The sequence below is a fragment of the Taudactylus pleione genome, unplaced genomic scaffold, assembly GCF_031769625.1.
Source record: "Taudactylus pleione unplaced genomic scaffold, aTauple2 ptg000115l, whole genome shotgun sequence".
Classification (NCBI taxonomy): Eukaryota; Metazoa; Chordata; class Amphibia; order Anura; family Myobatrachidae; genus Taudactylus; species Taudactylus pleione.
This window is the reverse complement of record NW_028284517.1, coordinates 827,649-845,341: the sequence shown is the minus strand read 5'-3', so window position 1 is coordinate 845,341 and position 17,693 is coordinate 827,649. Positions and strand designations below refer to the sequence as shown.

The following is a 17,693-nucleotide window of genomic DNA, read 5'->3' as shown; positions in this document are numbered from 1 at the left end:
TGGCGCCTGCCAGACATAGACCTGATGGCTTCACATCACAACCACAAGGTCCTCAGGTATGGGTCCAGGACCAGAGATCCCTCAGCTGCCTTCGTGGATGCTCTGGCAGTGAGGTGGAACTTAAATCTTGCATACCTCTTTCCTCCAATCTCCCTCCTCCCGAGAGTTCTCCAAAAGTTCAAGCAAGAAGTCGGAATGGTGATACTAATAGCCCCAGCCTTGCCCAGGCGACATTGGTTCATCGACCTACGAAGTCTCTCCATAGACACTCCATTCCCACTGCCTCTATGGCAGGATCTACTAGCACAGAGTCCTTGCCTGTACCCATACCTACCTCATCTGTCTTTCACGGCATAGCTCTTGAGAGACCCCTTTAAGAGCCCAGGGGGACCATACAGTTTTTAGGGTCTCCCGGGTGCTTGCCTTTCTGCAGGCTGGGTTAGACCTCGACCTCCATCTGGCCTTCCTTAGAGTTCAAGTTTCTGCTCTGTCAATCTGGTTCCAGTGAAGGATCACTCCCCTGTCTAATGTTAGAACATTCTTTCAAGGTGTTCTCCGCCTTCAACCTCCTTTTTGTCCCTCCGGTGGCTCCGTGGGATTTGTCCTTGATTCTCCGGGCTGTACAGGCTCCTCCATTTGAACCTCTGGACTCAGTAGACCTCAAGTGGCTGACAGTGAAGATGCTCTTTCTCTTCGCTATCTCCTCTGTGAGCAGGGTATATAATTTGACAACGCTCTCCTGTCACTCCCCATTCTTGATCTTTCATCCGGACAGAGCTGTCTTCTGTACCAGGGCTGGTTATAACCCTAAAGTGGTATCCCGGTTCCATTTGAATTAATAGATTGTGGTTTCGACCTTCCAGTCCTCGGATTTTTCTGCAGGTGAAGCCTCCTTGGATGTGGTTCGTGCTTTTCGGATCTACTATTTCCTTTAGGTAATCAGATTCTGTATTGTATGGCAAATTTGTATTGTATGGCTTTCATAAGTGAGGTGGCCAGCTAACAAACAGACTCTGGCTGGATAGCTCCGAATGACACTCTCTAAGGCCTACACACAAGCTAATCTTCCTGTTCCAAACAGGGTTACAGCACATTCTACTCGGTATGTGGGACCCTCGTGGGCAGTTCGATGTGGCGCTTCTGCTGAACAATTGTGCAAGGCAGCCACGTGGTCTTCCGTCCACACCTTTCTCAGGTTCTACACCTTCTTTCTGTTCAGGAGCATCCCTGGCCTTAGGGGAAACTGCTATGGGACATCCCCATGGTATCCCTGTGGATCACCTATGGACCATGAAGAAGAAATTGAGTTATGGTAGACTTATCTTTGTTAACTCTATTTCTTCAAATATACAAATAGTTGATACCAGCGCTATATATAGTTTTTGTATATAAAAACTCAGATACGGATGTGTAGTCAATTAATATCACATTTAATACATTACAATATAATAAAATTTGTTATATGGAAAATAATAAAATCCACAAAATAAGTGCTGTATTAAAAATAGTTGCAGTCATATGTAATCGCTACTAGGGGAGGCTGGTTAATCCATATTCGATAAAGACACTAGCTGTGGGACAAATTGTTGGTTCTGTGTAACTAGGTACAGCAAATATTTACCAGGTGGCGTATTCTTAATCTCAGTCCAAAGAAATTATCATGTGTCCAAATCCTGTTGGTATTATCACAGAGTATAGACTGGATGGGATCCACTTGTAGCTGTTATCCTGTGGAGTTGATGCAAATGTCCCAAAAGCAGGAAAATGTGTCAAAGTGTCCAAGATGAATGGATATAGATGTACCCCAAGGGTTGTAGCGATGGTGGAGAGGCTTAACGCGTTTCGCTGGTAAATCGATATCCAGCTTCTTCAGAAGTATACCTATTTCTTCAAAGTCCATAGGATCCACAGGACGCCCACAAGGGTTCATTAGGGCCTTACAGAGTACACAAACAGAAACTGGATGAACAAAACAAGAAAAAAATAATTACAGTACAGAACTTTTGGTGCCATTGTTGGGCATGGGGAAGAGATGATTGTATAAGTGAGGAAAGGAGAAGCACATGAGGGAAGAGGGTCCTGCTCGTTAGAGCTTACAATCTAAAGGGGAGTGGGAGACAGATGGGGGTGACACAGAGGGGAGAGACAGTGAGTAAGGAGCATGGAAGGTAGGATAGGATAAGAGCTGGAAAGCTTTGATAAAGGAGTGGGTCTTGAGAGCCTGTTTTAAACTTTGTATAGATGTGGAGTCTGATAAGGAAAGGGAGAGCAAGAGAGTTCCAGTGGTAGGGAGCAGCACAGGCAAAATCTTGCAGGAGGGAGTGGATGAAGTAATTAGTTGGTGAGCATTAATTTGTGGAGCGAAGTGGATGGGCGGGAGGGGATACAGTCAATATCCCGGCAAAGGGGATGCTGGCAATTAGAATACCGGCGCCGTAATCCAGACACCTGTCAGAATCCTGTTAGGAGGAGAGTTAGGGGTTAGGGATAGACACTAGGGGGAGGTTTAGGGTGCAGGGAGAGGGAGGTTAGGTTTAGGCACTAGGAGGGAGGTTAAGTTTAGGCATAGGGGAGGGAGGGTTAGGGGAAGCATTAGGATACCGACTGACAGGTGTTGGTATCCTAACCCTGTCGGGAGGAAAGTGTCGGGACTCTGACCACCGGCATCCCGTACCCAACCCGGGCAGGAGTGTGCAGGGAGATAAGGTCAGAGATGTAAATAGGAGAGGATTGGATATATATCTGGTAAACAAGGTATATATGGAAAGTGTGTTCATATTTAATTAATATATGTAATTCTAATTTCAAATTATTTCTCAGTAATGTCTTTAATGACACTGTTAAATTTTATTCACATATTAAATACCTATAATTCATGTACCCCAGTCTGTTCTCTGAGGTCTGTCTGTGATTGTCAGCTCTTGTGATAAGTCTTTTCTTTTAGGAATACCAGACAGAATTCCTCACTGAGTGGAGAAAGCTGAATCTAGATGTGGTCCTATGTCCCATGTTGGGCCCGGCCTTCAACATCGGTTATCCGGGGAGACTTTATGGTATTTCTATAAGTCACTGTGCTTCGTCACTAATTTATTTATATTATTATACAGGGTGTAACTGGAGATTTATGGGCCCCACAGCAACATTTATTACAAGCCCCTTTGTACATTTTGTCCGCTGGAAATGGTGTGGCTTAGGTTTAATAGAAAACCATTCTCAGCTGTGGGGTCCTTGTAGCTGCACCCCCTCTCACTACAGTAGGACCACCTTAGGTCCTCCGATGGGTGTCCTGCAGTGTATAATGACAGTGGCACATGCAACACTCACTAATTATTAGCAGCCAATACAGCAACATGAGATATAGAATGTGCATAATGTAATGATAATGATATAACTGGTTTACTTCATATAAGATATAAGAAGTTCTTATTGCAGAATAAAAGGGAGATCTCAGCATGTGCGCTATGGTACATAAGGATATATTTATTTCAGTACAGAGAAAAAATATATATTCAATGTTCATGACAAAAGAATTATCAGACTCGATTGTCTAACTTAATTCCATATGGCCAGTATACCCATAGAGCTTTCTATGCTACCAATCTAATGTGCCCCATATGGCCAGTATACTCATAGAGCTTTGTATGCCACCAATCTAATGTGCCCCATATGGCCAGTATACCCATAGAGCTTTGTATGCCACCAACTCAAATGTGCCCCTTATGGCCAGTATACTCATAGAGCTTTGTATGCCACCAACCCAAATGTGCCCCTTATGGCCAGTATACTCATAGAGCTTTGTATGTCACCAACCTAATGTGCCCCGTATGGCCAGTAGACCCAAAGAGCTTTGTATGTCACCAACCTAATGAGCCCAATATGGCCAGTATACCCATAGAGCTTTGTATGTCACCAACCTAATGTGCCCCATATGGCCAGTATACCCATAGAGCTTTGTATGCCACCAACCCAAATGCGCCCCTTATGGCCAGTATACTTATAGAGCTTTGTATGTCACCAACCTAATGTGCCCCGTATGGCCAGTATACCCATATAGCTTTGTATGTCACCAACCTAATGTGCCCAATATGGCCAGTATACCCATAGAGCTTTGTATGTCACCAACCTAATGTCCCCCATATGGCCAGTATACCCATAGAGCTTTGTATGTCACCAACCTAATGTGCCCCATATGGCCAGTATACCCATAGAGCTTTGTATGCCACCAACCTAATGTGCCCCTTATGGCCAGTATACCCATAGAGCTTTGTATGTCACCAACCTAATGTGCCCCATATGGCCAGTATACCCATAGAGCTTTGTATGCCACCAACCTAATGTGCCCCATATGGCCAGTATACTCATAGATCTTTGTATGCCACCAACCTAATGTGCCCCATATGGCCAGTATACCCATAGAGCTTTGTATGTCACCAACCTAATGTGCCCCTTATGGCCAGTATACCCATAGAGCTTTGTATTGCATCAACCTAATGTGCCCTGTGTGGCCACTATACCGATATAGATCTTTGTATGCCACCAACCTAATGTGCCCCGTATGGCCAGTATACCTATAGAGCTTTGTATGCCACCAACCTAATGTGCCCCTTATGGCCAGTATACCCATAGAGCTTTGTATGCACCAACATAATGTGCCCTGTATAGCCACTATACCGATATAGATCTTTGTATGTTACCAACCTAATGTGCCTCTAATGGCCAATATACCCATAGAGCATTGTATTCCATCAATCTAATGTGCCCCATATGGCCAGTATACCCATAGAGCTTTGTATTCCATCAACCTAATGTGCCCTGTATGGCCACTATACCGATATATATCTTTGTATGCCACCAACCTAATGTGCCCCTTATGGCCAGTATACCCATAGAGCTTTGTATGCCACCAACCTAATGTGCCCCTTATGGCCAGTATACCCATAGAGCTTTGTATGCACCAACATAATGTGCCCTGTATAGCCACTATACCGATATAGATCTTTGTATGTTACCAACCTAATGTGCCTCTAATGGCCAATATACCCATAGAGCATTGTATTCCATCAATCTAATGTGCCCCATATGGCCAGTATACCCATAGAGCTTTGTAATCCATCAACCTAATGTGCCCTGTATGGCCACTATACCGATATATATCTTTGTATGCCACCAACCTAATGTGTCCCGTATGGCCAGTATACCCATAGAGCTTTGTATGCCACCAACCTAATGTGCCTCTAATGGCCAGTATACCCATAGAGCTTTGTATTCCATCAACCTAATGTGCCCTGTATGGCCACTATACCGATATATATCTTTGTATGCCACCAACCTAATGTGCCCCTTATGGCCAGTATACCCATAGAGCTTTGTATGCCACCAACCTAATGTGCCTCTTATCGCCAATATACCCATAGAGCATTGTATTCCATCAATCTAATGTGCCCCGTATGGTCAGTATACCCATAGGCAACCAACCAAACATGCCTCATATAGTCATACTCATAGAGCTTCGTATACCAAAAGTATATGGCAGTGGTTCCCAAACTCTGCCATTACAGTCCAGGTTTTAAAGAATATCCATACTTGAGCACAGATGACTTAATTAGTACCTCAGTCAATTTGATTTAACCATCTGGATTTCAGTATGGCTATCCATAAAACCTGGACTGTAAATGGCGGAGTTTGTGAAACTTTGGTATATGGAATAGTTTTAAGCACTGTAATTATGGGGATCAAATCCAAGACACAAATACAGTATACCACAAGCCACAGACACTGATCAAAGATCCATCCTCATTTATGATTTATACTACAAAATGTTACGTATAGAAGCACACATCAAAGTACACTGAGCAGGGCTGTAACTAAGGTAGTGTGGCTTGTGCCATGGCACAGGGCACCACAGGTCAGGGGGCGCTGTTTGGGCCTGTCAAATTTCTGTTTATTATCATTCTTGCTTGTAGCTTCCTCTTATTTCATCCCCAGCATCTCCTGGCCTCTTCTATCACTTCCCTGGCCCTTCCCCATGAAGCCATGGCCCTTTTTTGGGTGCATTATGTCCCTATTTGAAAAATGAGGGGGCGCCAATGCTCTTTCTGGCACAGGGCACCAAAAAGTCTAGTTACGGCTCTGGCACTGAGTGATTGGTCTGTAATGAGCAGGTGTTTGGGGACAGTACATATACAGAGCATTGGTCTTATACAAAGGAGAAATGCTCAGTAATATTGTAACCTCATTTTGTACACAATGGCAATTAGTGTGCAACAGTGACAAAATAAGACGTATGATGTGAAGCTCACAGGGGATACAGTTAATATCCTAGCAAAGGGGATGCCAGTGCTTAAAATACCGGTGCCGGCATGCCGACACCGGTCAAGGTCCTGGCGCTGGAATCCCGACCACCAGCATTCCGAAGGTGAGTAGCGGGGTTAGGGGGAGGGTTAGGGGTTAAAGTTAGGCACTTGGGGGAGGATTAGGGTTAGGCACATGATGTCACAAAACCCTTCCTAAATTATTTATTATTATTATTAACTAGGGGTGAGCGGGTTCGGATTTCTGAAATCCGAACCCCCCCGAGCCCCCCCGTTCCGAGTCCGATCCGAGTCAGGCTCGACTTTTCCCGCCTGACTCGGATCTGAAATCGAGGCAAAACGTCATCATCCCGCCTTCCGAGTCTCGCGGGTTTTGGATCCTATATAAGGTACCCGCGTCGGCGCCATTTTCTCACTCGGCTGTGGACAGTGAAGAGGGAGGGTGGGAGTTAGGGCTGTGTAGTGTAGTGTAGTGTAGTGTAGTGCTGCTGTTGTCCACTACTTCAAAGTCCATAGGGGCTGGCTGTGTTGTGCTGTGCTGCTGTTGTTAATAGGGGCTGTGTCCACTACTTCAAAGTCCATAGGGGCTGGCTGGACTGTGTTGTGCAGTCAGTTCTCCATAGGGGCTGTGTCCACTCCAAAGTCCTGTGCAGTGTCCCAGTCCTAAAGGAGTGCTGTAGTGTTGTCCAGGGGGTGCTCTGTCCATCAGGGGTGCTCCCCCCAAGTGCTAAAAAAATAATATATTTTCTGTGTTTGTGAATTGTGTGCGCAGTAGCCGCACGTGCATCAACAAAGTAGTGCCAAGCGTGCGCCTGTGTCATAAGTAAAGGGCCGGCTGGCTTGACCGTTAAAGGGTGCTGTAACCCCCGAAAGTACACTCCAGTCCAAACCAAAAAAAAAATTATTTTCTGTGTTTGTGAATTGTGTGCGCAGTAGCCGCACGTGCATCAACAAAGTAGTGCCAAGCGTGCGCCTGTGTCATAAGTAAAGGGCCGGCTGGCTTGACCGTTAAGGGTGCTGTAACCCCCGAAAGTACACTCCAGTCCAAACCAAAAAAAAAATTATTTTCTGTGTTTGTGAATTGTGTGCGCAGTAGCCGCACGTGCATCAACAAAGTAGTGCCAAGCGTGCACCTGTGTCATAAGTAAAGGGCCGGCTGGCTTGACCGTTAAGGGTGCTGTAACCCCCGAAAGTACACTCCAGTCCAAACCAAAAAAAATATTATTTTCTGTGTTTGTGAATTGTGTGCGCAGTAGCCGCACGTGCATCAACAAAGTAGTGCCAAGCGTGCGCCTGTGTCATAAGTAAAGGGCCGGCTGGCTTGAACGTTAAAGGGTGCTGTAACCCCCAAAGTACACTCCAGTCCAAACCAAAAAAAAAATTATTTTCTGTGTTTGTGAATTGTGTGCGCAGTAGCCGCACGTGCATCAACAAAGTAGTGCCAAGCGTGCGCCTGTGTCATAAGTAAAGGGCCGGCTGGCTTGACCGTTAAAGGGTGCTGTAACCCCCGAAAGTACACTCCAGTCCAAACCAAAAAAAAATTATTTTCTGTGTTTGTGAATTGTGTGCGCAGTAGCCGCACGTGCATCAACAAAGTAGTGCCAAGCGTGCACCTGTGTCATAAGTAAAGGGCCGGCTGGCTTGACCGTTAAGGGTGCTGTAACCCCCGAAAGTACACTCCAGTCCAAACCAAAAAAAAAATTATTTTCTGTGTTTGTGAATTGTGTGCGCAGTAGCCGCACGTGCATCAACAAAGTAGTGCCAAGCGTGCGCCTGTGTCATAAGTAAAGGGCCGGCTGGCTTGACCGTTAAAGGGTGCTGTAACCCCCAAAGTACACTCCAGTCCAAACCAAAAAAAAAATTATTTTCTGTGTTTGTGAATTGTGTGCGCAGTAGCCGCACGTGCATCAACAAAGTAGTGCCAAGCGTGCGCCTGTGTCATAAGTAAAGGGCCGGCTGGCTTGACCGTTAAAGGGTGCTGTAACCCCCGAAAGTACACTCCAGTCCAAACCAAAAAAAAATTATTTTCTGTGTTTGTGAATTGTGTGCGCAGTAGCCGCACGTGCATCAACAAAGTAGTGCCAAGCGTGCGCCTGTGTCATAAGTAAAGGGCCGGCTGGCTTGACCGTTAAGGGTGCTGTAACCCCCGAAAGTACACTCCAGTCCAAACCAAAAAAAAATTATTTTCTGTGTTTGTGAATTGTGTGCGCAGTAGCCGCACGTGCATCAACAAAGTAGTGCCAAGCGTGCGCCTGTGTCATAAGTAAAGGGCCGGCTGGCTTGACCGTTAAAGGGTGCTGTAACCCCCGAAAGTACACTCCAGTCCAAACCCAAAAAAAATTATTTTCTGTGTTTGTGAATTGTGTGCGCAGTAGCCGCACGTGCATCAACAAAGTAGTGCCAAGCGTGCGCCTGTGTCATAAGTAAAGGGCCGGCTGGCTTGACCGTTAAAGGGTGCTGTAACCCCCGAAAGTACACTCCAGTCCAAACCCAAAAAAAATTATTTTCTGTGTTTGTGAATTGTGTGCGCAGTAGCCGCACGTGCATCAACAAAGTAGTGCCAAGCGTGCGCCTGTGTCATAAGTAAAGGGCCGGCTGGCTTGACCGTTAAGGGTGCTGTAACCCCCGAAAGTACACTCCAGTCCAAACCAAAAAAAATATTATTTTCTGTGTTTGTGAATTGTGTGCGCAGTAGCCGCACGTGCATCAACAAAGTAGTGCCAAGCGTGCGCCTGTGTCATAAGTAAAGGGCCGGCTGGCTTGACCGTTAAAGGGTGCTGTAACCCCCGAAAGTACACTCCAGTCCAAACCAAAAAAAAAATTATTTTCTGTGTTTGTGAATTGTGTGCGCAGTAGCCGCACGTGCATCAACAAAGTAGTGCCAAGCGTGCACCTGTGTCATAAGTAAAGGGCCGGCTGGCTTGACCGTTAAGGGTGCTGTAACCCCCGAAAGTACACTCCAGTCCAAACCAAAAAAAAAATATTTTCTGTGTTTGTGAATTGTGTGCGCAGTAGCCGCACGTGCATCAACAAAGTAGTGCCAAGCGTGCGCCTGTGTCATAAGTAAAGGGCCGGCTGGCTTGACCGTTAAAGGGAGCTGTAACCCCCAAAGTACACTCCAGTCCAAACCCAAAAAAAAATTATTTTCTGTGTTTGTGAATTGTGTGCGCAGTAGCCGCACGTGCATCAACAAAGTAGTGCCAAGCGTGCGCCTGTGTCATAAGTAAAGGGCCGGCTGGCTTGACCGTTAAAGGGTGCTGTAACCCCCGAAAGTACACTCCAGTCCAAACCAAAAAAAAATTATTTTCTGTGTTTGTGAATTGTGTGCGCAGTAGCCGCACGTGCATCAACAAAGTAGTGCCAAGCGTGCACCTGTGTCATAAGTAAAGGGCCGGCTGGCTTGACCGTTAAGGGTGCTGTAACCCCCGAAAGTACACTCCAGTCCAAACCAAAAAAAAAATTATTTTCTGTGTTTGTGAATTGTGTGCGCAGTAGCCGCACGTGCATCAACAAAGTAGTGCCAAGCGTGCGCCTGTGTCATAAGTAAAGGGCCGGCTGGCTTGACCGTTAAAGGGTGCTGTAACCCCCGAAAGTACACTCCAGTCCAAACCAAAAAAAAATTATTTTCTGTGTTTGTGAATTGTGTGCGCAGTAGCCGCACGTGCATCAACAAAGTAGTGCCAAGCGTGCGCCTGTGTCATAAGTAAAGGGCTGGCTGGCTTGACCGTTAAAGGGTGCTGTAACCCCCGAAAGTACACTCCAGTCCAAACCAAAAAAAAATTATTTTCTGTGTTTGTGAATTGTGTGCGCAGTAGCCGCACGTGCATCAACAAAGTAGTGCCAAGCGTGCGCCTGTGTCATAAGTAAAGGGCCGGCTGGCTTGACCGTTAAAGGGTGCTGTAACCCACAAAGTACACTCCAGTCCAAACCAAAAAAAAAATTATTTTCTGTGTTTAGCCGCACGTATATATCAAATCGATATAACATAAATGGAGGACCAAACTTTCTCCGATAAAAATAAAATAGAGAAAGATCAAGAACCACTTCCTCCTAGTGCTGAAGCTGCTGCCACTAGTCATGACATAGACGATAACATGCCATCAACGTCGTCTGCCAAGGCCGATGCCCAATGTCATAGTAGAGGGCACATACAATCCCAAATGGCAAAGTTCAGGAAAATGACCTTGAAAAAGACATTTAAATCAGCTGAAGAGAAACGTAAACTTGCCAATATGCCATTTACGACACGGAGTGGCAAGGAACGGCTAAGGTCGATCCCTAGTATGTTCATGACTAGTGGTTCAGCTTCACATGACGATGGAAGCCCTCCTCCCACTAAAAAAATCAAAAGAGTTAAGCTGGCAAAAGCACAGCGAAGAACTGTGCTTTCTAAGAAGATATCACAAATCCCCAAGGAGAGTCCAAGTGTGGTGGTGGTTGCGATGCCTGACCTTCCCAGCACTGGACGGGAAGAGGTGGCTCTTTCCACCATTTGCACGCCCCCTGCAAGTGCTGAAAGGAGCACCCACAGTCCACTTGCTGATATGCAAATTGAAGATGTCACTGTTGAAGTACAACAGGATGATGATACTGGTGTAGCTGGCGCTGAGGAGGAAGTTGGCGAGGAGGATTCTGATGGTGATGTGGTTTGTTTAAATCAGGCTCCGGGGGAGACAGTTGTTGTCCGTGGGATGAAAAAGCCCATCACGGTCATGCCTGGGCAGAAGACCAAACATTCCACCTCTTTGGTCTGGCAATATTTCTATCCAAATCCGGACAACAACTGTCTTGCCATATGTACCATATGTAAAGGTGAAATAAGTAGGGGTAGGGACGTCAACCACCTAGGAACATCCTCCCTTATACGGCACCTGCAGCGCGTTCATAAAAAGTTACTGTCAAGTTCAGAAACTTTGGCTAAGACCGTAAGCAGTCCAGGGACGCCTAAATCCCGTTGTCCTGTTGTATCCAAGCGCCTGCAAACCACACCGTCAACTCCCTCCTCGTCAATTTCCTCCTTAGTCAGGATCGGAAGTAGTCCTGCAGGCCATGTCACTGGCATGACTGACTCTCCTATCCGGGATTCCTCTGGAGGATCCTGCATTGCTACGCCTACTGCTGCCGCTGCTGCTGTTGCTGCTGCTGGGAGTCGTTCATCATCCCAGAGAGGAAGTAGGAACACCACTACTTTTACTAAACAATTGACCCTCCAACAGTCCTTAGCGAGGAGGATGAAGTACGACAGCAGTCATCCTGAAGCAAAACGTATAACTGAGGCCTTGACTGCTATGTTGGTGTTAGACGTGCGTCCGGTATCCGCCATTAGTGCAGTGGGATTTAGACAATTGATGGAGGTAGTGTGTCCCCGGTTCCAAATCCCGTCTAGATTCCACTTCACTAGGCAGGCGATACCGAGACTGTACAGAAACGTCAGAAAAAGTGTCCTCAGTGTCCTGAAAAATGCCGTTGTACACAATGTCCACTTAACCACGGACATGTGGACAAGTGGAACAGGGCAGACTAAGGACTATATGACTGTGACAGCCCACTGGGTAGATGTATCACCTTACGCAGCAACAGCAGCAGCGTCACCAGTAGCAGCATCTCAGAAATGCCAGCTCGTTACAAGGCAGGCTACGCTGTGTATCACCGGTTTCAGTAAGAGGCACACCGCCGACAACCTCTTAGAGAAACTGAGGGAAATCATCGCCCAGTGGCTTACCCCACTTAGACTCTCCTGGGGATTTGTGATATCTGACAACGCCACCAATATTGTGCGGGCATTACATCTGGGCAAATTCCAGCACGTCCCATGTTTTGCTCACACAATAAACTTGGTGGTGCAGAATTTTCTGAAAAGCGACAGGGGCGTGCAGGAGACGCTTTGGGTGGCCCGAAAAATTTCTGGCCACTTTCGCCATTCAGCGACTGCGTGCCGAAGACTGGAGCGCCAGCAAACACTCTTGAACCTGCCCCGCCATCACCTGAAGCAAGAGGTTGTGACGCGGTGGAACTCAACCCTCTATATGCTTCAGAGGATGGAGGAGCAGCAAAAGGCCATACAAGCCTATACATCCACCTATGACATAGGCAAAGGAGGGGGTATGCACCTGACTCAAGCGCAGTGGAGAATGATTTCCGTGTTGTGCAAGGTTCTCCAGCCCTTCGAACTTGCCACACGTGAAGTCAGTTCAGACACTGCCAGCTTGAGTCAGGTCATTCCCCTCATCAGGCTTTTGCAGAAGCAGCTGGAGAAAGTGAAGGAGGAGCTAAGACGGAGCGATTCCGCTCGGCATGTGGGACTTGTGGATGAAGCCCTTCATTCGCTTTGCCAGGATTCCAGGGTGGTCAATCTGTTGAAATCAGACCACTACATTTTGGCCACCGTGCTCGATCCTAGGTTTAAAGCCTATGTGGTGTCTCTCTTTCCGGCCGACACAAGCCTGCAGAGGTGCAAAGACCTGCTGGTGAACACACTGTCAGCTGAAGCGGAACGTGACACGTCAACGGCTCCTTCTTCATTTTCTCCTGCAACTGGGGCTGCCAGGAAAAAACTTAGGTATCCTAAGCAACCCGCTGGCGGTGATGCAGGGCAGGCAGGACCAAGTTTGGACATCTGGTCCGGACTGAAGGACCTGGCAACAATTTCTGACATGTCTACTGTCACTGCATATGATACTGTCACCATTGACAGAATGGTGGAGGATTACATCGGTGACAGCATCCAAGTAGGCATGGCAGACAGTCCATACCTGTACTGGCAGGAAAAAGGCAATTTGGAGGCCCCTGTACAAACTGGCTCTATTTTACCTGAGTTGCCCCCCCTCCAGTGTGTACTCCGAAAGAGTGTTTAGTGCAGCCGGGAACCTTGTCAGCGAAAGGCGTAGGAGGTTGCTTCCACAGAATGTGGAGAAGATGATGTTCATCAAAATGAATTATCAGCTCTTCCAGGGAGACCAGCCTCCAGAAGGTACAGAGGGACCTGTGGTGGTGGATTCAAGTGGGGACGAGTTAATACTTTGTGAGGATGAGGATGTACACACTGAAGAGGGTGAGGAATCGGTGGATGAGGAGGATGAGGATGACATCTTGCCTCCATAGAGCCAGTTTGTGCAGGGACACATTAATTGCCAGCTTGTTTTGTGGGGGCCCAAACGAACCAATCATTTCAGCCACAGTTGTGTGGCAGACCCTGGCGCTGAAATGATTGGTTTGTTAAAGTGTGCATGTCCTGTTTATACAACATAAGGGTGGGTGGGAGGGCCCAAGGACAATTCCATCTTGCACCTCTTTTTTTTCTTTGCATTATGTACAGTTTGGGGCCTAGTTTTTCAAACTGCCATCCTGTCTGCCACTGCAGTTTCACGCCTAGATGGGTCACGTGTTTGTGCCGCCCACTCGTGTCGCTTAGCATAGTCATCCAGCTACCTCGGTGCAACGTTTTGGACATAAAAACACTATTGTGAGGTGTGAGGTGTTCAGAATAGACTGGAAATGAGTGGAAATTAAGGTTATTGAGGTTAATAATAGCATAGGAGCAGAAAAACCTACAAATTCTGTGATTTTAGCTGTTTTTATGCTTTTTTAAAAAAAAATACAGATCCAAAACACAAAACCCAGAACCCAAAACACGGAAGGGTGGTTTTGGCAAAACCAATCCAGATCCAAAACACGAAGAAAGATCCAGATCCAAAACCAAAACACAAAAAGTGGCCGGTGCACACCCCTATTATTAACATGTATGTAAATAGCACCAGCATAGTCCACAGCGCTGTTCAATTATGAAGCAATACAGCTATAAGTTTGGGTTTGGGTATTAGACAAACAAAGCGATAAGAGGGCGCCACTTAGAAGCTTACATAAGTCACCAATCTCTCTTATGTCTCTCAGCTCCCATTGCCTGCACAATGCTGTACAATGTATTAAATTATCCGGCTGGAGTCGTTCCTGTCGGTTCCGTCACTGCGGAGGATGAGGAAGAGCTAAAAAATTACAAAGGTTACTGTAATGATCCCTGGGACAAACTGTATAAGAAGGTAATTATTATAGTGGTTTTTAAGATATAGGTGAGGTTTATTTGTGCTATCTCTCATAGGGCTCTATTTATTATCATTATTTTTACTAAAATAGAGTGAAAAAGGGTGTTTTCACACCCTTTTCACATTATTTTAGTTTCACCTAAAGTTACTAAATGGCAATTGGAGTAGAATTAGTAAAATTCCCTGTGAGATTGGGCTCTATTTACTACAATCCGCATATTAAATGCGGATTGTAGTGTGATATTACCGAGTGAATTCGTACTACTATAAATCCCTTGCAGGGACAGAGCTTGTGATAAAGCTCTGTACCTGCGGATCCCATCCGCACTCTAGTCGCGGTATTTTCGGAAAAAATACAGTGACTAAGAGCCCGCGCATGCGCCGACCCACCGTCGCTGCTACCCCCCACCAACGCTAAGCCCCGCCCCCCATGATCGCGGACCCCCGCGACCACCCCTCCCCCACCGCGACTCCACCCCTCCCTTCATTACACTTACCTACATCCTCCTGGCCTCTGGTGATCTTCTCCGGGCTTCCCGATCAGGTGATCTCCCATACTGCACTGGGGCCCGATCACCTGATGACCGGGCAGCAGTGCACTGTGGGAGACCAGCTGACCGGAGAGGAGCCATCACCGGAGGCCCGATCACCGGTCCCTGGATTCAGGTAAGTAAAAAAAAAAGTTTCATTTTTTTTTGATTTTTTTTTACAGCAATCAGCTTGCGGTCTATTTAGACCACATAGCTGATTACTGGTACCGGCTCCCGCCTCTGCTCTCCCCGTTAGAGCAGAGCAGGAGGCCGGTAACCGGGGGAGACCCTGGATAACGCCACCTCCAGGTGGCGTTATTATCACAGGGCTTCCCCCGGTATTTTTTTACAATTTATTTTTAGTAACTATGGTCGGATCACATTTCCCATTACAATTATGGGAAATGCGATCTGCTTTACTAAAAATAAGTGATAATTAGGGGTTGTAGTAGAATTTTACTAATTCTACTCCAATTGCCCTGTAATAACTACAAGTGAAACTAAAATAATGTGAAAAGGGTGTGAAAACACCCTTTTTTACTTTATTTTAGTAAAAATAATGTTAATAAATAGAGCCCATTGCCTGAATTCGCAATACGAATTCAGTCGGTAATATCACACTACAATCTGCATTCAAAATGCGGATTCTATTAAATAGAGCCCATAATACTATTGCTATAAAGTGTTTAATCTCCAGGATTGTGTTTATTTATATATATATGAGTACAAAGCCTGGACAGGTGTCTAAACATTGCTGGGGCTCAGTGGTTATGTGCTCTGTCTCTCTTCCTCCCCCTACTGTTTACTCTGTGTAACTGCTTCTCTATCACTATCTCTGCAGGCTGTGGAAGGAGGGGTGGGTCTACCGCTGTCTGTTCAGTGTGTGGCGCTTACCCACCAGGATGAGCTCTGCCTGCGTCTCATGAAAGAAGTCGAGACCCTCAGCGGCAATCCCAAAAGAGGCGATAAGCCCCTGCCTAGCTCTTGGGCAACTCATTAGAGATGACTATAAACATATATTATTAGTTGTTATTTCATTAGAGAAACCTATATCGCTACTCTTTATTATTTTGTTATCTGTAGAGGGTTACTAGTCGTTGACTGATCCTCTTCATGGACAGCAGCAAGTGACAGCCATAGGTAGACTGAGCAATGTGGATTCTTATAGCAAAGCAGTTATTTTCATCTGTATCGTGTGTAATATAACTATGAATGTTCAGATATAATAAACATATTTACGTTAGAAAGATTTCAAATACAATGGAGTGAATATGTGTTTAACTGACATTGCAACGTTCTTTGGGCCTGATTCAGAGCTGGACGCAATTAGTGCTCGCTCGTCCTGAAAATAGGGGTGGCTATTCAAATGAACCGTTCGCTGTTGCGTTCTGTTCACGCCTCTAGGTCTGAACGAGCGAACAAAACTTGCGGTCGTTTTTTGGGAAACTACGCCCCCTGGCCGCTCGCATCCTACGTAATGTCCGCTATTTATTAGATTAATCGACTACATCGAACAGGGTATGAACTGCTCGCTATTCTTGTGGTCGGTTTTTGCTACCACAATTTTGCGAGCAGTTCTGGCTATAAAATAACCCAGTGACGTGGTTAATGACGCTGCTGTTTTAATTATGCACACCCATAAAACGCCCGTTTTGACCTTTAAGCACGCCTGCGTTCTGATTTCCACTCCCCGTTTTCAAGCACCTTCCCCTGTTACCACCCACAAACGCCTCATTCTGTCACTCAAATTAGCAGGCATTCGCTATTTTGTGAGCACATGAATTTCGACCGCACTGACTGGTTCGCGCATGCGTATAACGATCCGTACGCATGCGCAGTTGGCCAAACATCACTCGGAGCGAACGAGCTGCCGCTTAGGAGTGGCTCTGAATCAGAACATTTGGGGGCCCCTATCAGGGCCGGATTAACAGTGGGGCGGGTGGAGCTACAGCTCCAGGCCTACCATTGAAACTAGTCACACAGGATACACTGACTGCAGTACAGACAGGAAAAAAGTTTTTTTTCCTGTCACCACCGACAGCCGAGCTCACTGCCCAGCTCACTCACCTCCTGGCCGCACAAAGCTGAGCCCATCGTAACCCCACACCCCCCCTCTCAGCTGGTTGACCTAAACCCCGCCCATCACTGGCCATTGAAGCTCCGCCCCTACGTGCCTTAAGCTCCGCCTCCTGAGCTCTCCTACTGCAAAGCTGTGTCCTGTGACTCACCAGACCAATCGCCTAGTTCAGGATGGAAGGCACTGCAGCCCAGCATGTCACTTCAGGTTAACAGGTCAGTGTAAAGTTTGGCCTCTGTGTATTATTTATGTATGTTTTGTGTATATGTATGTATCTATATATTTATTTACATATATATATATATATGTGTGTGTGAAATTAGGTGGATACAGGAGCATATATTATACATATATATTATTTATAATATGTGTGTATATATATATATATATATATATATATACACACATATCATATGTGTGTGTGTATATAGAGAGAGAGAGAGAGAGAGAGAGATCACACACACAGTGGTAAATAGGGAGGGTACAGGAGCTTGAGACACACTTATGGCGACTAAAGCGGGTGTGGTATGATATGTCGACATTCATCATGTAGACTGTGATGGAATAGCGACATATCATCCCTGTTGGCCCACTTACATGCTCCTGACGGCTGTGGCAGCTCCAGCGCAGCTTCCGGGTCCCAGCATTTATGACCTGACCTCTGCTGCTCCTGCCTTCCGGTGAGTATTCCCCCCTATCCCTAAACCTAATCCCTACCCCTCCCTGCAGTGCCTAA

The 17,693-nt window shown here is 46.3% G+C and overlaps 1 protein-coding gene and 1 long non-coding RNA gene across 2 annotated transcripts in view; one reads left to right on the top strand and one right to left on the bottom strand.

The window, feature by feature from the left end:
- LOC148524862 (vitamin D3 hydroxylase-associated protein-like) overlaps positions 1-16,141 on the top strand; it is a 69,264-nt gene extending 53,123 nt beyond the window's left edge. Inside the window, exons 13-15 of the mRNA XM_088471601.1 lie at positions 2,945-3,053; positions 14,202-14,347; positions 15,722-16,141. Coding sequence (XP_088327727.1) covers positions 2,945-3,053; positions 14,202-14,347; positions 15,722-15,880 — 414 coding nt within the window. The 3' untranslated portion in view covers positions 15,881-16,141. The remainder of the gene's footprint in view (positions 1-2,944; positions 3,054-14,201; positions 14,348-15,721) is intronic.
- LOC148524861 (uncharacterized) overlaps positions 1,434-17,693 on the bottom strand; it is a 49,391-nt gene continuing 33,131 nt past the window's right edge. The window contains exon 3 of the long non-coding RNA XR_015878337.1: positions 1,434-1,959. This is a non-coding gene — a long non-coding RNA (uncharacterized LOC148524861). The remainder of the gene's footprint in view (positions 1,960-17,693) is intronic.